Source organism: Elgaria multicarinata, chromosome 2 (genome assembly GCF_023053635.1).
Source record: "Elgaria multicarinata webbii isolate HBS135686 ecotype San Diego chromosome 2, rElgMul1.1.pri, whole genome shotgun sequence".
NCBI classification, from domain to species: domain Eukaryota; kingdom Metazoa; phylum Chordata; class Lepidosauria; order Squamata; family Anguidae; genus Elgaria; species Elgaria multicarinata.
The window spans coordinates 174,119,886-174,143,976 of record NC_086172.1 but is presented as its reverse complement, the minus strand read 5'-3'; the positions used below and the strand labels follow the sequence as shown (position 1 = coordinate 174,143,976).

General features: G+C 44.5%; 2 protein-coding genes across 3 annotated transcripts in view; one reads left to right on the top strand and one right to left on the bottom strand.

The window, feature by feature from the left end:
• The window catches only part of PCNX4 (pecanex 4), a 33,857-nt gene extending 18,842 nt beyond the window's left edge, over positions 1–15,015 (top strand). For both annotated transcript variants that reach the window (XM_063118182.1, XM_063118183.1), the window contains 4 exons: positions 61–164; positions 3,093–4,147; positions 6,517–6,703; positions 13,028–15,015. In XM_063118182.1, the coding sequence (XP_062974252.1) occupies positions 61–164; positions 3,093–4,147; positions 6,517–6,703; positions 13,028–13,279 (1,598 nt within the window). In that variant the 3' untranslated portion in view covers positions 13,280–15,015. The remainder of the gene's footprint in view (positions 1–60; positions 165–3,092; positions 4,148–6,516; positions 6,704–13,027) is intronic.
• DHRS7 (dehydrogenase/reductase 7) overlaps positions 14,910–24,091 on the bottom strand; it is a 49,048-nt gene continuing 39,866 nt past the window's right edge. Inside the window, exons 5-7 of the mRNA XM_063118215.1 lie at positions 22,461–22,583; positions 17,918–18,133; positions 14,910–15,155 (exon numbers count right to left, since the gene is read on the bottom strand). Coding sequence (XP_062974285.1) covers positions 15,120–15,155; positions 17,918–18,133; positions 22,461–22,583 — 375 coding nt within the window. The 3' untranslated portion in view covers positions 14,910–15,119. The remainder of the gene's footprint in view (positions 15,156–17,917; positions 18,134–22,460; positions 22,584–24,091) is intronic.

Genomic DNA, 24,091 nt, shown 5'->3' with positions numbered 1-24,091 from the left:
AAAATGCTGTAGCAAAAAAATAATCCTTTTTTTTGGGTGTGTGTGTTTCTCTTTCCGAAGGTCTCTGTTATCCTGGGTCTCACTACTTGTGCCGATTTCAAGACAGACTGGTATGGATCCTTGTGTTAGAAAGAGGCTTCACTTATTGTTGTCTTAATATCAAGGTGACTATTGCTATACCTACCTAGTAACTTTATAGCAGCAAGATTTTTTTTCTTAATTTCTTCCTGCAACAGTAGAAGTCGCTATCATTTTTATGTGTACGTTGTATTGCTAAAGTGACCCAAATTTTTTTTAAAAAAAGGCGGGCGGAGGTTCCATATATATTGTGTCTGGTTACTTCAGAGAGCTGTTTAGTCTTTCCACAACTCAGAAACTATGGCCACAGCTAGACCTAAGGTTTATCCTGAGATCATCCAGGGTTCGCCCCTGCCTGAGCACTGGATCCCCTGTGTGTCACCTAGATGAACAGGTTTGACCCCTGGACGATCCAGGGATACACCTTAGGTCTAGCTATGGCCTTAGATGAACAGGTTTGACCCCTGGACGAACCAGGGATAAACCTTAGGTCTAGCTATGGCCTTAGATGAACAGGTTTGACCCCTGGATGATCCAGGGATAAACCTTAGGTCTAGCTATGGCCTTAGATGAACAGGTTTGACCCCTGGACGAACCAGGGATAAACCTTAGGTCTAGCTATGGCCTTAGATGAACAGGTTTGACCCCTGGATGATCCAGGGATAAACCTTAGGTCTAGCTATGGCCTTAGATGAACAGGTTTGACCCCTGGACGAACCAGGGATAAACCCTAGGTCTAGCTATGGCCCATAACCATTCTTGCTAGTCTCTTTTAAATGCCTGTTGTGCTTTCCTCCTGGCCTCTTTTCTATGCATCCCACTTTATTTCTGATGTTCAAAGTTTAGTGTCGTTATTTATGTAGCTAAAATGGTGCCATCCATGCACAACAGTTTACAGAAGTACAAAAAAACCTTTAGGAAAAAACCCTAACCCTTTAAGCCGGCTTTAAATATAACCAGAAACCTTTGTTTCCCACTATGTGAATGAGATTCAGAATCTGTTCCAACAGCATGCCAAGCCATGGCTAGGCCACTAACCCTTTTACAGTAAATGGTTAGTAAGAGTGTGTAAACCATGGTTATGTAGCCACCATGGTTAGGAATGGTTCACATGACACGCTAAGCCATAATGTTTGGTTCAAAATGCTTAACCACCGTGGCTTAGCAGGTTGTCTGAACAGGGTCTCAGGTTTGCATACTCATCCCTCCCTTGCTCTTTCACAGACATGAGGAGGAAACTTGGGACATCTGTCTGCACTTTTAAGCAAATTGTGATTTATTTTATTTTATTTTATTTATTTATTTATTTATTACATTTTTATACCGCCCAATAGCCGAAGCTCTCTGGGCGGTTCACAAAAATTAAAACCACAATAAAACAACCAACAGGTTAAAACACAATTACGAAATACAGTATAAAAAGCGCAACCAGGATAAAACCACGCAGCAAAGTTGATATAAGATTAAAATACAGAGGTAAAATAGTAAAATTTAAATTTAAGTTAAAATTAAGTGTTAAAATACTGAGTGAATAAAAAGGTCTTCAGCTGGCGACGAAAGGAGTACAGTGTAGGCGCCAGGCGGACCTCTCTGGGGAGCTCGTTCCACAACCGGGGTGCCACAGCGGAGAAAGCCCTCCTTCAAGTAGCCACCTGCCTCACTTCCTTTGGCAGGGGCTCACGGAGAAGGACCCCTGTAGATGATCTTAAGGTCCGGGTAGGTACATATGGGAGGAGGCGTTCCTTCAGATAACCTGGCCCCAAACCGTTTAGGGCTTTAAATGTCAATACCAGCACTTTGAATTGGGCCCGGACCTGGACTGGCAACCAATGAAGTTGTAAAAGGACTGGCGTAATGTGATCTCGCCGGCCAGTCCCTGTTAATAACCTTGCTGCCCTGTTTTGCACCAATTGAAGTTTCCGGACCGTTTTCAAAGGCAGCCCCACGTATAACGCATTGCAGTAATCCAAACGAGAGGTTATCAGAGCATGGATCACTGTAGCTAGGCTATCTCTGTCCAGATAAGGGCGCAGCTGGTATATCAGCCTGAGCTGATAAAAGGTGCTCTTTGCCACTGAGTTCACCTGTGCCTCAAGTGACAGTTCTGAATCCAAGAGCACCCCCAAACTACGGACCCGATCCTTTAGGGGGAGTGCAACCCCGTCCAGGACAGGGCAAACATCACCTCGCCGGACAGAATTTCCTGGTTTGTTCACTGACTGGGGTTAAAATAAGCCACAGTTACCCACAGTCGGACTTAATGGGGGAACTGTGGTTTGTTTAAAAGTGGAAATAGATGCTTCTGATCTCAAGGTCGCAAAAGATTGGGCGGGGGGAGAATACAATCCTGAGGCTTGTGTAATTTTCATTACATCCAAGCCATCTAGATTTTTGTCCCTAGGGAATCCTCCAATTATGTAGAAACCATGACTTAATTTTTGGGTGGCTCCATTTCTCTTTCAAGCGACCAGCTGAGCTTGAGCTTGGTTAGTTAATTTTAAAAACACTTTAACCCAGCTTTTCCCTGAGAGTGCCCAAAGTGACTAACAAAAAAAATATGTAATAAATCGTAAGAACATAACAAAACAAAATGAAAATAATTATACTACGTAGTACAGAATATTCCTGCTATTTTGTCTTTTAAAAATGGAAACAAAGAAATGGAAGACTTGTGAGTTGGCAATTATGGCTGCATAAGCTAATGGCTCAATTCACACCATCCTCCAACCCATTGCTTGGACGGTCCGGAACGTGACGAAGCTCACACTCTCTTTCCTCCCATCTCTTGCACGCTGATCTTATTCTCTGTTTCCAGGTTGCTGCAACTATATGTTATATCTAAACAGCCAAAATATGGTTAGCGGTGTGCTCAAAACCATAGTTTGAAGTCTGTCTGCAGACTCTGGTTTCGAGGTCTGTCTGATCTAAGCCGATATGTTGCTCTTTGTGTTCTAAGTATTGGTATGGACAAACAACTCTTCTGATGGATTATTATTATTATTATTATTATTCAGGGTTTAGAATTGCAGGAAACCTCCTGCCACACTGCTGAAGCTCGCAGAGTGGATGAGATATTTGAGATGGCGTTTGAACATGAAGAACGCAGTCAGGCCCTCTCCTTCAATCATCACTTTGGAAACATTTTAACACCTTGCGCTGTTCTGCCTGTGAAACTCTATTCAGATGCCAGAAATGTCTTGTCCGGAATAATTGACTCACCTGAGAACAGGAAGCAGTTGAAAGATGACTTCATAAAAGTCCTCTTATGGGTGCTAGTCCAGTACTGCTATAAGCAGTCAAAAACACACAGGACGCTTGAAAGGACACCCAAATCCAGGCAGGAAACACCTTCAGTAGAACCGTCTGAAGTGTTAAGCAAGGCAGAAGAAAGACCAAGTCCCTGGAAAGACGAGGATGGCCTCAGCGTGGAATCAATAGAGGAGTGGACTGATGACAGCAACCTTTTTGATGCTGAATCCAGCAAGAAAACATCTAAAGCGAAAGAAATGGCATCACGAGGGGGTACGCCAAGACCTTTCTTTTGTCTTCCAGGCTCTGTAGAAATACACACTACAGAAGCTGAACTACCAGAGGCAGCTAGTGTGAATAAACTCTATAAAACTGTTGTTCTTGGTCTTCCTGTGGTAGACACTGGAAAACAGTGGGGAGTGATAGATTTGCCCCCTATTAAGTTCAATAATTCCTATTCTGCACAGTTAAGCATTCCTGAAGAGTGGAGAACTACGTCCTTACCGGTTGCCAAACTCCGTGAGATGAAGCAGAAATTTCCGGAAGACTGGTACTGCTTCATACTTCGCCAACTAGATTTCTTTCACCTGAAAGAAAACCCTTCAAGTTTACATGAAGACCTTACGAAAGACACTGCTTTGAAGGAGTTGTATGTCCAGGTCGTCCTGTCTTGTTACATTGCGATGTTTGGTTTAGACGACACGGTTCCCTCTCCCGGTCACATATTCAGAACCTACAACGGAGGACTCCCCTGGTCTGTCTTTTTGGACTGGCTAATAGGAAAGCAAGAGCTCTTTCAGCTAGCGCTCAAAGTGTTCAGGTAACTATGACAAGAAGTAGTATTCTTTGAGAGAAAAGAAATAGATTTGGTAATTATTCTCTATGCAAGGAATAAATAGATGTATATAAAAATTCTATTTATTCCCTACATACATAATAATCACCAAATGTACAGAAACCATTCAGACTCAATGAGAAGCATTCTTTACATGACCACAATAATTAAGTGTAGCCTATCTACACCAGTTACTGGGGAACATGGGTGGGAGGGTGCTGTTGCACCGTGTCTTCCCTGGGGGTCCCTGGTCGCCAGCTGGTTGACCACTGTGTGAACAGAGCGCTGAACTAGATGGACCCTTGGTCTCATCTAGCAGGGTTCATCTTACATTCTTATAAAGGCTTAGATGTTTATTGAAGCAAGACGTCTTGCTTGAAGTCTTATGGGCAAGAGTCTACTTCAGTGGCTTTTAAATGTTTTGTCTTTGAGCAATGCTTCCACCGTATTGATACCTGCTGAAGAATTTACTGCCTCTGGAAGAGGGTTGTGTGACAGAGTGAACTGGGCACTCAGTTCACGCAAGGCACTGGTCAGGCTGATTGAGACTCACATGAATAGAGAGTCTACCCTAGAACATACCACATTTTTCCCGAAGCTTCGCATTGCAGGAGAAGATCAGAAGTGCCGGACATGCCTGGTTTCAAGGAAGCTTGTCTGTTGTTGTTGCTGTTGTTGTTATTAAAAACATTTCTTGGCTGCCTTTCAGGGCAGAAGCCCTCACAACATGGCTTTCAACAATAAAATACATTAAAACAAAATATTAAAAGCAATAAAAACATGAACGCAGTAAAATAGCTATTAAAAAAATAAAACCATCAATAAAACCAGCAGGAACAACAATAACAATAATCATAGGACGGCCGGGGCGGTGCCAGACTATTTTACGCCCTAGGCAAGGTGAGCAACTTTAACCCTGCCCCCCCCCAAAAATGCCAACTTTGATTTTTAAGAACTTATGTTTTTAAGAACTTTACTTCCAGGCTCTTCCCCCATGCCCGCCCCCCGAGGACTAGCAGGGAGAGAAATCTCCGCCGTTATCTCTGATTAGTCATTGGAAATAACAGCTGGGATTTCCCTTCGCACCATTCCGCCCCACAGTTGGGGGGTGGGTGGGGCTAGGAGGGCATGAAGGGGAATCCCTGCTGTTTTCTCTCTGATTACTGATTGGAGTTAACAGTGAGGATTCCCCTTAGACCACACCTTGCCCTCGCAATTGGGAGGGGGAGCGGAATTCTAAGTGCTTTACCTGCCCTGCATCCTCCCCAGTGTGGGAAGGAGTGGGAAAAGCAGACCCACCCCTACTGAGGACACTCCTTCAGCCAGTAGCTGCGTTGAGTCAGCAATTGGCTCCAACATTTTCCTCTTTTATAAAGGATGTGAAGGCGCAATCTATTTAATCTAGCCCTTTTAATCATGTAGTTTTCAATGTTCTTAGTTTTATTTATTTTTAATTGCTGTGCACTGCCTTGATGGCTGCCCTCTCCCACCAAAAAAGGCAGTATATAAACTTCAATGCTGAATAATTCCTAAAAACCCCACACAGCAAAGCCGGGTCCCTGACCAGGTGACCAAATTACATCATAGAATGTAATTTCGTCTGGCCCACAGAGGGTTCAGTGGATCGCCATTTGGCCCCCTACACAAATCCACCCCCATGCTTTAGAGTATGCCAGTTCCGAGGAGAGCAGTCCTTTGCACTGAAGTATCTTACCTTATCAGTCTCCAGGTTACTGCTGTCTAGGCCATTTTGTTTGCAATCATGGCAAACGTTCCTGCTTACAGACATCAGTATCTTTCCTCAGATATTCAAGGAGGAAAGAACTCTTGAGATGTCTCGGTGTTGTGAAATAGCTAGGAGATAATGCAGGATCAAAAACAGCTTTTAAGAAATGTGGGTGTGTATGATTAGCAGATAGATAAGTGCTCCATTATTGTGTGGCATCTGAGAACCCTCTAGGAATGGGGGATGAGAGCTAGGACTGTGCCTTGGGTTAGGTAGGGAGGGCGGGACACCGTGAAACCACTGGCCAAACAGATGCAAGGTGTGCCGTCAGAAGTCTAACGCCTGTGCTTACGAGGCTCTGCTCTTCACCTTAAGAAATCAGGAGTTGGAATATTTATTGGGACAGGGCATGGAATGAAGAATAGTTTGAAGGCTGTACAGGCTACGTCATAGTACTCAAGTAATTTAGGCCCCAATTCAGCTGATGCAGACATAACCTTATCGTCAAACTATTGCCTGTATAATTGAGCGTAGAGCAGTTAGGGCGGCTTTATTACAGGTAAGCTTTCTTAAATTGCTCTGTAGATCTCTGCATTGTGTATTTGTCCTTGCCTTGTGCATCTTTCAGATACACGGTTAAGCTTATGGTTGACAAAGCAAGCCTGGGTCCAGTTGAAAATTCGAAAGAGCTGCTTAACTGTCTTGAGGAATATGAAAGTGACTGGCACATTGGACCGGTGTCTGAAACGGAGTGGCAGCAAGCCGTTTTACAAGAAAAGCCATATCTTTTTTCTTTGGGGCATGACCCTAATATGGTAAGTGGTGAGATTTACCCTTGACAACGAAATAAAGTGGACTTTTCATAGATATGTCACTATTTTTCATGCCTAAATTTACTGTAAAGCCTAGTGTTAAAAAAGAAATAGACAAGGGCTAACTCTTTGGCCTGGTTTGCACACAATAACAACCCAGAGTTTTTGTGTGTTTTTTAAACCTATGTTATCATGTGCTAGTGCCCACGTATCAGTCGCTCCCACTTGAGTCCTGCCTGCAAGAGTGATTATTATATTACTTATTATTACATTTATATGCCACCTTTTTTCTTCTTGAAAGGAACTTAAAGCAGCTTATGGGCCTGTTCAGATGAAACGCCAATGAGCAAAGCATTAATGAGTGCGTTTAAACTGTGGTTATGTAGCCACCATGGTTAGGAAATATGGATTATATGAAGTGCTAAGTCATGGTTCTCACTATACCCTGAGCCATAATGTTTAGCTCAAAATGTGTGGCTTAGCGTGTCGTCTGAACAGGGTCTACATGGTTTGCCTTCTCTCCATTTTATCCTCACAACAAGCCTGTGAGTAGGTTACGCTGAGTCAGTGATTGGCCCAAATTCATCAGGTAAGCTTCACGGCCAAGTGGAGACTAGAACCCGGATCTCCCACGTCCCAGACCATACTCTAACCACTACACCACACTGGTGGTCACCACATGATCTGTCTCTGGCTTGGTTAGCATTATGGGATCTCTTCTCGATCCTCCGAGAGTGCAGGACACGGAACAACGGGCTCAAGATAAAGGAAGCCAGATTCCAGCTGGACATCAGGAAAAACTTCCTGACTGTTAGAGTGGTATGACAATGGAATCAGTTACCTAGGGAAGTCGTGGGCTCTCCCACACTAGAGGCCTTCAAGAGGCAGCTGGACAACCATCTGTCAGGGATGCTTTAAGGTGGATTCCTGCATTGAGCGGGGGTTGGACTCGATGGCCTTGTAGGCCCCTTCCAACTCTGCTATTCTATGATTCTATGCCCAAACTGAGAACCCTGACTTGTCTCTCCCCTGACAAGCCAGAGTTGTAACCTAGGGTTTGTTCTTTGGTTGCAACTGACTTTTCGGGGAAGAAAACCAGTTCCTGGTTCAAATGTAACGAAAGCCAGGAATGGAGCTTTCCTGGTCTGCAGGCAGGAAGAGCTGATCAGGAATGACTAAACCATGTACTTTAGTATGCTCTAACTTACAGTAAGTCAGATTTTTTTTTAAAAAAAAACACACCTCTGAGTTGCCATTGCGTGAGGACTACTAAAAAAGGTAGAGCACTTAACAGGCAGGTATCTATAGCTTTCAGTCCTACAATGACTTGCAAAGCTCCTGTATGACTAGTTAAACCTGCCCTCCGCCCCCTTGGTTCTACTGTTGTGCCACATCTTCCTCTACTGACTTTCATTTATACATCACCTTTTCTAGCCCTTCTTTTAGGGGAAAGGGGGTACAAGCGGTCTGGAGCACCTCTGTTTCTAATCTAACCAATAGAATGAAAAACTTTTAATTTAGCTAGTGTTTTTCACAATGCTACTTGGTGAACTTCATGGTGGAGGGGAATTTTGCGCCTGTCTTTTTCAACCCCATGATGTATTATTTATTTATTTATTTATTTATTTATTTGTTTATTTATTTATTTATTACATTTCTATACCGCCCAATAGCCGGAGCTCTCTGGGCGGTTCACAAAAATTAAAAACATTCAAAGTATAAAACAACAGTATAAAACCATCATATAAAATACAATATAAAAGCTCAACCAGATAAAAACAGCAGCAATGCAAAATTACAAATTTAAAACACCAAGTTAAAATTTATTTATAGACTGTTAAAATGCTGGGAGAATAAAAAGGTCTTCGCCTGGTGTCTGAAAGAGTATAGTGTAGGTGCCAGGTGAACCTCCTTAGGGAGCTCATTCCACAGCTGGGGTGACACAGGAGAGAAGGTAGCCACCCATCTCATTTCCTTTGGCAGGGGCTCGCGGAGAAGGACCCCTGAGGATGACCTTAGGGTCTGGGCAGGTACATATGGGAGGGGGTGTTCCTTCAGATAGCCTGGCCCCAAGCCGTTTAGGGCTTTGAATGTTAATAGCAGCACTTTGAATCGGGCCCAGACCTGGACTGGCAGCCAATGAAGTTGTAAAAAGACTGGCTTGATGTGGTCTCGTCGGGCAGTCCCTGTTCATCATCATCATCAGTTTATTGTGCTAGCCGAAGGCCATGACAAATACATCCATAGAAAAGCATACAACTATAAAAGTACACAACAGTTTAAAATAGCCAAGAGAACCATACAGACAAGCTTAAATTTACCGTGACTAAAGCTCTCATTTCGCTCAGCACTTTGAGTCTCCGTTGCAGTTTATAGCAATTTTATCTAGTTCTCTCTTCCTAATCTTTTTTGCTGCCAGTGCAAACAGGGCCACTTTATGAGTGACATAACTGTTGGTATCGCTAAGGAGGAAGAGAACTGTTTCTGCTTGGGCATTCCTGCCTCCATATGTCAGCAGCGGTTTCAGGAGTCTCTCTCTTGGGTCCCTATACAAAGGGCAAGTTAACATATAGTGTGTTATGTCTTCCACTTGTTGTTGACCACAGATACATAATCTCGATTCAAATGGTACCTTGTGGTAGCGTCCATCCAGCACTGCAGTTGGCATCACTTGAAACCTCAATTCAATGAAAGCATTTCTCAGGGGCAGTGGCCTCAATTTGGACAGATAACATGCTCTATAGTGTTCTGTTTTTAGAAGAGGGAACCACTGAGAGAATTTAGAATTTTTAATAAGTTGCAGGTCCCTCCTGGAATCTACCCCAAAACACCAATCCCTTAGTTGCTTCTTATCCATGCTTAGAGCAAACTTCAATTCAGGGAGATGATAACTATACAACAGCTTTTGGAATATTACTGTCCAATGACAATTGTTATCCATTTCTAGAAAACACTTGGTAGGAAGACGCTCATTTTGCAAGATGGCGATTCGTTTAAAATATTTTAGCTGCGCACTCTCAATTCTTGCCCTAACTGAAGGACTACCAGCTTCTGTGCGCAAAAAAGCTGCAGGGGTACCAGATGGAAGAGAGAAAAGTTTTCGAAGGAAGTTGTTCTGCACAATCTCCAAGGCTTCGGTCGTGGTGTTGTCAGACCCCCAGATTTCAGACCCATAAAGCAGCTGTGTTATTACTTTGGTGTTAAAGATTTTTAGGGCAGGTTCGATCAACTGTCCCCCTTTATTATAATAAAACTTCATTAGAGCCCCTATAGTTTTTTGTGCTTTCAATTTCGCTGCCTCCCTATGCCCTTTCCACGAGAGGGACTCACTAAAGAGAATGCCCAGATATCTAAATGAGCGAACCTGGTCAATGACCTGTTGGTCCAAAGTCCATTTGTGTGTAGGTCTGCGGCTGCCGAAGACCATTATCTTTGTCTTAGTATAGTTTATTGCCAGGTTTTCAGATTTGCAATAAGAGCTGAGAGTACCTAAAAGCTTTTTCAGGCCCAAACGCGAGAGAGAGATTAGTGCTATGTCGTCTGCGTACATTAGAGTAAAGATCTTTCTGTTCATGATTACTGGGGAAGGAGAGTTTACTTGGGCTAACTGTGACACTAGGTCGTTAACATAGATGTTAAAGAGGGAAGGGGCCAGGAGACATCCTTGTTTAACTCCCCGGGTTGTTTTAAAGGATTCTGTTAGAAAGCCATTTAGGCCAACTCTAACCCTCATTTCAGTGTTACTATATAGCTCTTTTATCAGCATCAATAGTCTACGGTCAATATTGGTGTTTTGTAGTTTTTCCCATAATCTACTTCTATTTATTGAATCAAAGGCGGCTGAAAAATCAATAAAGGCTACATATAGATGACTCTTGATATTCTTGGTATATTTCCTGATGATGTAATTCAGAGTAAAACATTGATCGATGGTGCTATATCCGCTTCTGAAACCAGCTTGTTCTTCATGTATAAATTGGTTCGTTTCTAGCCAATCAAGTAATTTTTGAAGTAAGTGTCTTGCATATAACTTTGAGGAGACGTCCAGCAAACTGATCGGCCGATAGTTTTTTGGATCATTCCTGTCTCCTTTCTTATAAATTGGGGAGATGATACTCACTTTCCATCCGGGGGGCATTTGTCCGGTGTTATTAATCCTGGTAAACAGAGCAGCAAGAATTGGTATCCACCATTCTGAGTGTTCTTTATAAAGCTCCGGAGGTGAGAGATCTTCCCCAGGAGACTTTTTAAGTTGCAAATGTGAGACAAGAGTCTTGATTTCCCTGCTAGTGACCGGTTGCCATTCAGGTGGGTTAGATAGTTCTTGATGTGCCCCTGGCTCACCCAGTTGCCAGGGTTGGGCATCAAATATATTAGAAAAATACTTGACCCAAGTTGGTGCAGAGATAGATACGTCCAGTGTTGACCTTACCTCATTTGAGCCCCGAGAAACTAGGTCCCAAAATTTGCCTTCATTCCGCTCTGAAATTGCCTGTTCTAGTTTCTGCCATTGAGTTTTAGTGTATTTTTCTTTCTTGTTTTTAAGCAGTTTTTTGTAATCAGACCTACATTTTATAAGGCTTCCTAAGGCTTCTTCAGGTGGTTTGTTGTGGAATTCCCTTATTTCCCTAGACAGGTTTTTCTTAGCCGCTTTACATTGGGCGTCAAACCAGCCAGTGTAGGCTGTCGGTTGGCTTTTATTTGCCGGTGCTACCAGAAAAGCCCTCAGTTCTGTAGTAATTTGTTGGAAGGCATCTAAATGATTTGCAGATTTATCCCAGAATACTTGGCGTAGGTTTATCATTTGCTGACTGTGTAATTTTTCTTGGATATCACTACTCAGTTTTATGGACCATTTTAGTCTTCTCTCTCCCAGCAATTCTCCAGTTAGAGTTACGGTTTCGGTCAATGCTGCTCTTCCCTGTTAGTAACCGTGCTGCCCTGTTTTGTACCAGTTGAAGTTTCTGGACCGTTTTCAAAGGCAGCCCCACGTATAACGCATTGCAGTAATCCAAACGAGAGGTTATCAGAGCATGGATAACTGCCCTGTTCTGTCTTCATGCTTATTGGATTTTAAGTTTCATTTATATTACGAACTATGGAAACTTGGGTGCTCTTCCTACCTTTTCTAACATGTAGGGTATGAGAGTTAGCCTGAAATGCAGGATATGTTTGTATGTAGCCTATCCCAGAATGGTAGTTGTGACTGGCCTGTCTGTCTTCTGGTTGCCAGAGTGCAGCATTGAAATAACATACTGAAGATGAGTGCAGGTTTTGCCATCAGCTTTCCAAATAACGCCCTGATGTGTTATTAGAGCAGCATCCCTAGATAGGACTAGAAACTTGGTGATGTTAAGAAGGTTAACAGGACTTTTTAGTAGATCAAGTTTGTCGTGATTGATAGATAATCACAATTCTCCTGGAACATTTTCTTCTTTCAAGGAGGAATATTTGCCGAAAACTGACCATACAGTTACTACGTTACCTAAAATGGCTCGGATCCAGACTTAGTCAAGTGCCATTGATTTCAATAAGACTACTCTAAGTATGACGAAGTCTGGATCCACAACAAACCCAAAGGGCAGCAGTTGAATAGAGCACAAGAACAAACAATGCCAAAAAGCACACAACTGCGTACAAAGAAAATTGTTTTTATACAAGACAAAAAAAAAAGTTATTTATAAGACAAATAAGCCAACTAACTGGTTATATCACAAGTCTGAATTTTTACACAAATTTAGTAGGTGGATTCTTTATGAAATAGATAAATAACCAAGTTGTTTTTCATAAGTCATAGAATCATAGAATAGTAGAGTTGGAAGAGTCCCATAAGGACATTGAGTCCAACCCCCTGCTCAGTACAGGAATCCACTTTAAAGCATCCCTGACAGATGGTTGTCCAGCTGCCTCTTGAAGGCCTCTAGTGTCTAACAGGTATCCCGTGTTGATCCTGTTTCGTCATACTAGACTTCTTCAGAAAAACAGTTTCATTTTTGCCATGTACGAGCAATGCCGTGGGAGTCTGGGTTTGCAGACTTTAAATAGTAGTCCCGTACTGTTTTTAGTTAAAGCTCTCCAAAAGAGTTTTTTTCTTAATCTCTGGCAAGCAACCCAAATGCTTCAACAGTGGCAGTACTGTAGACAGGTGTTTACAGGTGGATACAACCCTATATTTTCACTCTATTGATGCCACAGATTATTCCTAGTGGGGAGGAAAAAATCTGGGTCTTGTGGAACTTTGTACATGCGACGTGCTACCGCCAAGGATGTTTGCAGAACCTTTGACTCTCGGGTGCTCAAACGCGGCTGCGTGTGTCTGTCTTTCAGGGAGTTTATACTAGCAGAGTCCTCACCCTCCAGGAATTCCTTGTGCAAGTTGGAAAACTGAACGGCGAAGCTGTGAGGGGGCAGTGGGCCAACCTCTCGTGGGAGCTGCTCTACGCCACCAATGACGACGAAGAGCGTTACAGCATCCAAGCGCATCCTGTCCTCCTGCGGAACCTGACCATACAGGCAGCGGACCCTCCCCTCGGCTACCCCGTCTATTCCTCTGAGCCTCTCCACGTGCCTTTGCTCTAGGGCTTGGCTGCGTGGTTCCGAATGCTTGCTCCAAAGCAGGCTGACTGTTCTCACAAGGAAAACTCGTTTGCCAAAGATGTTGATGGCTGCGGAGGCGATGCTTATGGCAAGAATCTTTGAACAGGTTTTTCAGCACCAGAACTATCTGAACCTCTGATCCTGAAGGTCTAACAATGGGAGATATGAAATGTAAGGAGAAGGCTTGATGCAGGCAATAAGCCCATTGATGTACGGAGTGAAGTTTTTTTTGTTTTGTTTTCATGAACTGAAAAATCAGTATCTTGACAGGTGACTTCCACTAGGATGCAGGTTACCACCGATTAGTATAAAAATGTACGTAACATTGAAGCTCTTTCCCTGATTTTGATACAGCAGCGTTGATTTTATCACTTCTTATATTGTGTACCGTATTTGCATTGTCAAAGGAATACTTGAAGAAACCTTTAATATACGACAACTATTCAGCCTACGGAAACGAGAGCCTTTCTTAGACATAGCAAATGGGGGGCCAGCACTTTGGTAACAGCCATCTGTCGTAGTGCAGGAAGGCTGATAAGAGGGGCAATCTGCTGACCAGTTGTGCAGCTTAGGAATAATATTGAAATCACAGAGACCTAAATTCCCATGAGCCAGAAAAAGGCATGGAAACAAGTTTCTGTTTTTACCTAAAGGACTAAAAGACAAGCAGTTCTTGAGGGGACTGCTTTAGTAGAATTCTAAAATCCAGAACATGGGAATTGAAAACTTGGGGGTTTTCTCTGAGTGGAAGAAAGCTTGTAGACTCGCCTTCTCCAACCTATTACACTCCAGATGCTTTGGACTTCAACTTCCATCAGCCGTAGCCAGCATGGCCAATGGTCCTGGTTTTCCCTCCCATTGGTCACATTGACGCTGTTCGGATGACACACTGAGCCACGGTGGTTAAGCATTTTGAGCTAAACATGATGGCTTAGCATGTCGTGTGAATCGTTCCTAACTATGGTGGCAACATAACCATGGTTTAAACACGCTCACTGGCCATGGCTTAGCATGTGGTCTGAACAGGCCCAACGTAATGGAATTTTCCTAGGGCAGCTCGAGTCCAGCTGAGAGGCACCAACCCTTTCCACACCTGAATGTGCTCTTACTGACTAGCACCACAGAGCAATACTTTTGGAGGTTGTTGACATGAGCTTCTATTCCTTAGTAAGGTCTTAACAAAATTTGTGCCCTGGGATCTGAGAACTAAAGGCTTCCAGACATGGGTTTGATCCAGGACCTCCTTTCTGTTGACAGAAGGGCTCTTGATACATGGGGATCCCCCTGTACCACAGCTCACTCCATTCAGCAGGATCCCCTGGACACCTCTGTGTAGCATTTTCAGGGGCTAGAAAATGCTACACCTTTTCAGGGGCTAGAAAATGCTACTCCCTCCCTATGTAGGAGGGAGCAGGGAGGTCCACTTCTACCAGCCCAGCTGCAGACCTAAACCTGGATCCAACCCAGTGTTTGAGAAGATGCCTTGGGAGGTGTGTAGGTTTGAATGGTCACCCCTAGTGTTATGATTACATGTGCGGTGGAGGATAGCACCATGTAAGGTAGTGAGGCAGTGAAGGGTTTTTGCTTGTGACCAAGCACAGTGCAGAATCAATCAGCGTTATATAGAAATTTATTGAAGGGAACAGATTGAAGAGACATGATACTTATTGTCAAATTACACATTATAAAACTTCCATTTCTTGCCAAAGTAGTTTTTTTTTAAAAAAGAGAGAAATAAGTATATTTGAAGCAGAGGGGGGCTTCCCCTTTCTCCTCCTCATGCCAGGCAGAGGTGCAACAAAGGAGATGGACACAAGTCTTCTTAGGAACTCTTTTTGAAGTAAGAAACATCAGCGTCCTGCAATGAACAACACACGCTACTTAGTCAAGACTTTTCTTAATCCCTTTAGGATGCAATCCTATGCCTGTTTAGACAAGGGGGAAAGTCCTACAACTCCCAGCATGACCCAGCCTGCATGGCTAGCTGGGGCATGTTGGGAGTTGTAGGACTTCTGTTCTGTTTCAACACACATATGTTACTGAAATTACTTTGAGCTCTAAAACCACATGCACAGTGTGTAAATGGGAGCTTGGAAGCAGTGAAAGGGAAGGAGCAGCATTTTTTAACCCCCATTGCAATATAGTTAAGTGTCATTAAGCCCACCAAACCGACTTGAATTGTAGCCACTTAATTTCCTTTTTGAATTCCACCCTTACAAGCAGTCTACAAATAATTTTAAATAAAATAACTACATTCTCCTACCCAAGCATTCGTATTTTCCCTTAAGGGAGATTATAGCAGGGATAGTGAACCATTTTCAGCCTGGGGCATTTGGAACAGGTCTTGTGGGCTGCATTCCTGCAGTGAGTGGAGCCAAGGTCAAATGTGATTCTTACCAGTTTGTCATTTTTTTCATCGAAGATAGAAAACACAGCTCTACTCACGGTATTTAAAGCTCAATTGCCTTGAAATGCCCATCTATCTCTGACCACTAATAACAGGTAACAGCAGTAGACTTTTGCAGGCTGGGTGAGGATCCCCACTGGCCAGGGGTTCCTCATCCTTGATCTACAGCAGCCTTCTTCAACCTGGGGTGCTCCAGATGTGTTGGACTGCATCTCCCAGAATGCCCCAGCCAACTGGCTGGGGCATTCTGGGAGCTGTAGTCCAACACATCTGGAGCGCCCCAGGTTGAGGAAGGCTGATCTACAGGAACTAGTGTGTTTTTTCCCCCAAAAAGCAATCTAAAATGTAGCAGCATCATTATGCAGTGATGAGACACCCAAACTAATGAGTTACAACGCTTAAAACATCTACTAGCTGTAGCCCTCCTAAGAATGAAGTATGAAAACATGAAAGTATGAATTTACAGCATTTTTATAAAATACAACCAATGACCATTGTGGCAGAAAATGCTTTTTAAAAAAGTGTCAGTGGAATTAAAGTATTGTATAAAAAAGCTAAATTATGGCCAAAGCTAATCTCTGTGTGGACCAGGGAAAGAACACACCCAATTTTTACCCTCTCTTCTGCACCTTATAGCACCTTATAATCTGCAGAGGATTAAATATCTTCCCATGAAGCTGATAGGTGGAAGATTCAGGACAGATAAAAAGTCATTCCTTTCACAGCAGACAGTTACAGTATGGAAGTCACTATCCCAAGGTGTAGTGATGGCTACCTCTTTGGATGGATTTAAAACAGGTTTTGACAAATTCCTGGAGAATAAGGCTATCAGTGACTGCTAACCCTGGTGGTTATATTTCGGGCTCATCTACACCAAGCAGGATATTCCACTATGAAAGCTGTATATAAAAGGCAGGAGACACACTACTGTTTTATAGCGGTATTGAAGTGCACTGACCACTGTTGGGGCCCATTGACACAGCCCATATACCACTTTCATACTGCTTGGTGTGGCTCCTGCCTTTTATATACTGCTTTCATAGTGGAATATCCTACTTGGTTTAGATGAGCCCATCATCTCCAGTATCAGAGGTCGGATTGGCCTATGTACACCAGTTGCTGGGGAATATGGGTGGGAGAGTGCTGTTGCACTCATGTGCTACTTGGGAGTTTCCCATTGCGGCAGCTGGTTGGCCACTGTGTGAACAGAATGCTGGATGAGATGGACTCTTGCTATGATCCAGCAGGGCTCTTATATTCTAGTGCAGCTGTAGCGGGTGTAGAATGGTGTGAGCACAGGGGCTTTGTTCCTGCTTTGAAGTACCTCCCTGCCACACTGAAGTGGAAGCAACCAGAAGTGCACGCCTGCCTTCAACGGGGTTACAGAGAAGAGTACGCTTTTCCCTGCCGATTGACCTTAATGCATCAAATGTGGATTAATGGAAGAGCAGGTTGATTCAAGCGAGCCATGATGGTCAGAGCTTTTGCCACATTCTAGGGCTTCTGACCTCCACCCTCTACCTCTTTCTACTACAAGCTCTGAAAAGCCGCTCCAAAAAAACCTGAGGAACCTTCCAATTGGATCCACAAATCTAGAGAGTCCTGGTACACACAGACAGACACTTTGCAAACACCACTAAACAAAGCAAGGGTGAAGTCTCAGTTAAAAACAACGTCTTATCTGTTTCCTGCAGCATACAGAGCTGGAATGGGAAGCCTCTGGCCCCTGGGCCAGATATGGCCCGTAGGGGGTTACACATCCATCCACCCGACAAACTTCTTCCCAAAGTCCCGTTTCCTCACCCAGGAAGGTCTCTCCAATCAGCAACTGATCAGAGCTTTTAGCTGCAGGGAAGAGGGGCAGGGCCTGGGGAAAAGATCAGTCTTGCGAGTTTACTTAAAATGGTTAATTTCACTTTGGCCCCCCCCTACAGATGGAATGCAGCCCCCTTCCCCAAGACCTTTCCCAGACTGGGATTTGGCCCTCAGAGGTTCCCACCCCTGCTGTAGAGACGGAGCTGCAGGCACACCAGAAAGTGCGCAGAGCCAAATCAATAGGAACCACAAATAGGGAACGGATGAAGACCAGGGTCATATGCGAGCAATGGGCCTGGGCTCTTAATACAGCAGTTTGGGAGCACCGTGCATTCTCTCCGACTTAGTGGTCTAGAGTGATAACAGGGCAGGGAGCCGTTATCGCTGGAAGAACGTACCACTCCGCTCTTGAAATTCTCGATGCGCTTTTTGCCGAAGATATCCAAGAGCCACCATGCCCAGGTCGGTGCATATTGCCAGAGGTAGCAGACGGCCAGGTATGGATTGTCACTGATCCAGGCTTCCTTCACGTCGTTCACCAGGCTGATCAGAGTGAGCTGAGCACAACGGGCAGTTGACATTTTGTGGGATTGGTCCCCAACACTTGCATTTACCTGTGGGGTGGGTGAGACATAAATGGGAGAAAATTAGACTTGTGTTGCAAGACCACCTTTTACCCAAGACTCCTTGCATTTGTATCCCCTGCTTAAAAATGACAGGCTTGCATTATCGCTTGCATTTCAAATCAATAGCCTACCTACAGTCATCAGAAGCACTTTACTTTTTACATTATAGGTTAAGGGTGATCCTTCAGATGCTGTTGGATGAGTTTTCATCATCCCTGCCAGTGATGGACACTGGAGTACAACATCACCTGGAGGGTCACTGGTGCAACCACACTTAGAATACCATGTACAGTTCTGGTCACTACACCTAAAAAAGGATATTATAGAGCTGGGAAAAGTGCAGGAAAAGGCAACTAAAATGATTAAGGGGCTGGAGCATCTCCCCTATGAGGAAAGGTTACATCAGCTGGGATTGTTTAGCTTGGAAAAAAGGAGGCTAAGGGGAGACGTGATAGAGGTGTACAAAATTATGCATGGTATGAAGAATGTGGATAGGGAGACATTTTTCTCCCTCTCTCAAAATACTAGAACCCGGGATGATCCCATGAAACTGATTGGTGAGAAGTTCAGGACAAATAAAAGGAAGTACTTCTTCACACAGCGCAGTGTTAAATTATGGAACTCACTACCACAAGATGTCGTGATGGCCACCAATCTGGATGGCTTTAAAAGGGGGTTGGATAAATTCCTGGAGGCAAAGGCTATCAATGGCTACTAGCCCTGATGGTTGTGTGCTATCTCCAGTATTTAAGGCAATAAGGCTGTGTGCACTGGTTGCTGGGGAACACGGGTGGGAGGGTGCTGTTGCACCATGTCCTGCTTGTTCAACCCTGGCCGATGGCTGGTTGGCCACTGTGTGAACAGAGTGCTGGACTAGACGGACCCTTGGTCTGATCCAGCATCAGGGCACTTCTGATGTTCTTATGTCACTGCAGACTTCCTACCCAGTTATAGTTTTTAATAGGCATGCCTTGAAGAAGAAGCTGCTCTTCCATGATTAGCAATAGAAGCAAAGAATAGTAGAGTTGGAAGGAGTCTATAAGGCCATTGAATCCACCACCCCTTCAGTGCAAGAATCCACCCTAAAGCATCCCTGATAGATGGCTGTCCAGCTGCATCTTGAATGCCTCTAGTGTGGGAGAGCCCACGACTCCCTAGGCAATTGGTTCCATTATCATACTGCTCTAACAGTCAGGAAGCTTTTCCTGATGGAAAAACCGGAATCTGCCTTCCTGTAACTGGAGTCCATTAGTCTGTGTCCTGCACTCTGAGATCCTGGCCCACCTCTGTGTGACAACCTTTCAAGTATTTGAAGAGTGCTATCATGTCTCCCCTCAGTCTTCTCTTCTCAAGGCTAAATGTGCCCAATTCTATGTGCAGGCTAAAGTCTTCTAAGAACCAGGAGACCACTGTGCTCTATGTGAATTGCTTCTCCTTCCTCCAGGACTGAGACATTTCTGCAAGGGTGAGCACCTTCTGGCCCTCTAGATGCTTTGGCTTACAACTCCCATGGTCCCTCACCATTGGCTAAGCAGGTAGAGCCAGCATCAATGGCTGGCATGGTTGAACGTCTGCCAAGGGCCCACAACCCAGCAGGGGCCCACAACCCAGCAGGGGCCCACGGACAACAGCCTCCTGGAGTTGCTCCTCTTCATCACTGCTGCCTGTATGTACACCTGCTTCTTGCTCTGGCCTGGACAACAGTGGTGGTGATCTGTCCCCTACTTGCTCACTGATTTTCTGCCCGTCAAGCAAGCAAATGGTAGCTATGATGAGCAAGACCAGCTGGTGCCAATGGTGGTGTGAAGGTAGGCTCACTGAGGGAGAAGCCCATTGAGGTGTCTTGCTCAAAGGCCCTCCTGTTAGGATTGCACCCGAGGAAGCCTCCTCAGATGAGGAGGAGGCAAACTTACAAGAAGTAGAGGGTGTTTCCTCCCCCACAGCCGGACCAGAGACCAGTGCGCAGTTGGTAGGGAGTCATTCCATGGAGGAGAATGCAGGTCCCGTGGAGGAGCCACGGGCCAGTCAGTTGCTTCCTCTGCCTGTTGCTCCTGAGGCGGAGTCAGAGACGGAGGTGGTTCGACCACCCAGCCCCCGCGAAAGGAGACGAAGGAGAAGGGCAGAACAAATGCAGGTGGTGAGGCGAAGTATGCGCCTGCAGAACAGGCAGGGAAAAGACGCTGAACTGTAGGAGGGGGTTGGGTCAAAAGGTGGAGGAATGAGGCACAGCTGGGATCTGGGTGGGGTCATGCTGGCAGGATTTGAAAAGGGAGAATCTGACCGCTGGTCTGGTGTAGCAAACACCTTTCGTTCTTCCGGTTGCTACTGTACCCTGACGCCTTGCCTTGTGACGGTGATTCTGGATTGCTGACCTGGACCGGCTTGATTGACTCCGCTTGAACGTGTATCCCTGGGACTCTGGACGACTGACTCGGCTATTGATTTAGGACTGGACTGGACCTTCGCTTACTCCTGGCTCCTTGACGCCCACACCCTCTGTTTTGGTGCTTCGACCCGGACCGGTAGGCTTACACTGCAGAACGTGCCTCTGGCTAAGAACTCTTGGACTCTTGTTTAAAAGACTGGGCTGTTCTTAAAACAGCAGCAGCTCCCTCCTGCATTCTTGGCCAGAGATTTATGGCCGGGTAATTGACCATAAAACCCTAAAGCAATAAAACCATTTAGAGGAACGCTTGACTGGTCACTGAAACCTCCAAAACCTGGAGTTGGCGTTGTATGCTGGCTAATGCTGATGGGATTTGATGTCCAAACTATCTGAAGGGCCACAAGTTGCCTACCCCTGCTCTGGCCTGTCCCTAAACGGAACACAAGTTCAATTTGTCGGACAGTCCGCTTAAGAAGAAAATGAGATTCCCATGATGCATGGCGAGAGTAGAAAATCCAGGCTGACCCAGGCTGATACTTGCAACTGCTGCCTCTGTTTTGTGCCTCCAGGGAGTATTTGAAGTTATTTATTTATTGCATTTATATCCTGCCTTTTTTCCTCCAAGGAACCCAAAGTGGTGTACATAATCTTCCTCGTCTCCATTTTATCCTCACAACAACAACAACCCTGTGAGGTAGGCAGGGCTGAGAGTCGGTGACTGGCCCAAAGTCACCCAGTGGGGTTCCATGGCCAAGTGGAGACTAGAACCCAGATCTCCCAACTCCCAGTCCAACACTTTAGCCACTACACCAAACTGGCTCTCACCAGTGATTCCCTACCTGTATTCTGAAGTGGTACAATCTGGGTAGGGCTGTACCTTTCTTACCTAACAGTAGGGATGGGGAAACGAGCAACGTTCAAGATCATCAGGTTTCTTCAGACATCGCCTCGGCACTCATCCTGTGCCTGATCCCTGTTCGCTACTTGCTCTACGCGAATAGGAAATTTGTGCAAATCAAGCATCGATAGAATGGGAGATTTGCACAAGTTCCCCTAAATTTGTGCAGATTTCTTCATCATCATCATCATCATTATTAATAATAATATCCCTCCTTTTTTCTAATACTGGGACTCAAAGCACCTTTTTCCTTATGCTGGGACTCTCCCCAATTTGTGCAACTCTCTTGAATGAAGCACGGCTGATTCGGTCCATGGGGAAAATTTGCGCAAATCAAACTAGGAATCAGGAACGAGACAAACCTGAGCACATCTTCGACAATTTGCGAATATTTTTGATGAACATGTGCTCAGAGGTTCGAATGGGGCACGCTCACGCATTTTGCAAGCGAAACCGAAATTCTCACACATCCCTATCTGAAAGACGTCGCAGAGGATGCTATGGCACTATTCCCCAAATAGGGCACAATTTGCAAGCCAGCTAAAATGAAGGTTGTCCTAAGCAATTCCAACAGCTACCTGTGCAGCTGGTCCCCACCTTACGCTGCCATCACCACGTCAAAAGAAGCATCAAAGAACGGTAATTGCACGTAACTACAATCCCAATCGTAGAATCATAGAATAGCAGAGTTGGAAGGGGCCTACAAGGCCATCGAGTCTAACCCCCTGCTCAATGCAGGAATCCACCCTAAAGCATCCCTGACAGATGCTTGTCCAGCTGCCTCTTGAAGACCTCTAGTGTGGGAGAGCCCACAACCTCCCTAGGTAGCTGATTCCATTGTCGTACTGCTCTAACAGTCAGGAAGTTTTTCCTGATGTCCAGCCGGAATCTGGCTTCCTTTAACTTGAGCCCGTTATTCCGTGTCCTGCACTCTGGGAGGATCGAGAAGAGATCCTGGCCTTCCTTTCCATTCATGGCCTTTTTGGAAGCCCAGGTCACATGGTTCTTCAAGTCATCTCAACCATTCTTACCTTTGAGATCTCTTCAGTAAAGACATTTTCTATGATCTGTGACTGGACAGGCCCCGGGCAGATGTTGATTATACTTATGCCAGGATATTGATAAAGCTCCGGCCGGAGAGAGTTAAAGAAACCCTAGAAAGCAACAACAGTATGCTAGTTAAAGTAGACACCTTTTCCTCAGATTCAAGAATCTTTGCCCCTGCCTTCATGGCGCTGCGTTGCTGCCGCTTTGCTGCTGAACCTTGCATTCGTTGCTGCAGAGTGGCAGCAGGTAATCTAAATTGCAGGACACAGTGTGGGCTTTCTGGCGGCCATTTGGCTTGGCCCCCCGCCCCCCGGCCATCTTCCTGGCTTCTGGCGACCAATCACCAGTCACCATCCGGCTTGACGCCGGAGCGAAGTCACACAGAGGAAGGGCCATGGTGACCTCACTTCAAAGTTTTTTTTTAATATATATATTTTTTAAAAAAACATCCAAACAATACAATATAAAACAATACCCCATAATACACGATAATAAAAAGTAAACAGTTTAATAAACATACATTCTAACTTAATTCCGTTTAACATAATCATAATTAACAAAAGTGTGCTCCCACCAACCACGGGATCTTATTCATATTTCCGAAATCTCATTACTTCCTCTGGAGGTGTTTTCCCTCTCCCCTTTAATAATACAAATTCCAAGAACTGTTTCCATATTCCTTCAAAATCATTTGTTTTATCATTCCTCTTCTAATTTTTATGTTACATGTTAATTTATCATTAATAGCAATATCCCATATTTCTTTATACCAATCTTCTATATGATAATCCCCATGAATCTTCCAGTTCCTAGATATCATTAGTCTTGCTGCCGTCAACAAATTCGTTAACAATTCTTTTGTCTCTTGATTACAGTTCAGTTCTCCTTAAACTAATAATAATGCCACAATAGGTGTCTCTTCAATCTCCATTCCTAAAATTTCTTTTATCTCTTTAAACACCATTTTCCATAATTTTTGTACATATTCACATTCCCACCACATATGTAAATATGTTCCTTTCTCTTGACAACCTCTCCAACATATTGCTGAATTTATCTTATTTATTTTATTTAATTTCACAGGGGTTAGGTACCACCTCCAAACAAGCTTGTAATAATTTTATTTTATCCTCACAGACATGTTTCTCAACACGTCTGTGAGGATAAAAGAAAATCCTTTCTGGCGGCCATTTGACTTGGCACCACCACCACCCCGCCCTCTTCCTGGCTTCTGGCGACCAATCACCAGTCACCATCCGGCTTGACGCCAGAGCGAGGTCACACAGAGGAAGGGCCATGGTTACCTCACTTCAAAGGGTTAAGTCCATGACTTTTCTAATACACAGCTTTCGGGAAAAGCCTATGGTGGCTGCGAATTGGCAGTTGTGTCATATAACTTACAAAGCGCTGATTTGCAGCCACAATAGGGCAAATAAGACGCATAGGCAAGCCCCTTTGTGTACCTTAGAGATCATTGCATTCAGATGTAACAAACAAACAATGGTCTGAATTGGTGCCCCTATTGTTTGTTTTTACAAGAATGGGCAACATCAAACCTTGGTCACAGACATTACCCCACCCAGAATCAGATCCTGGTTTGAGATCCTAGTTTATT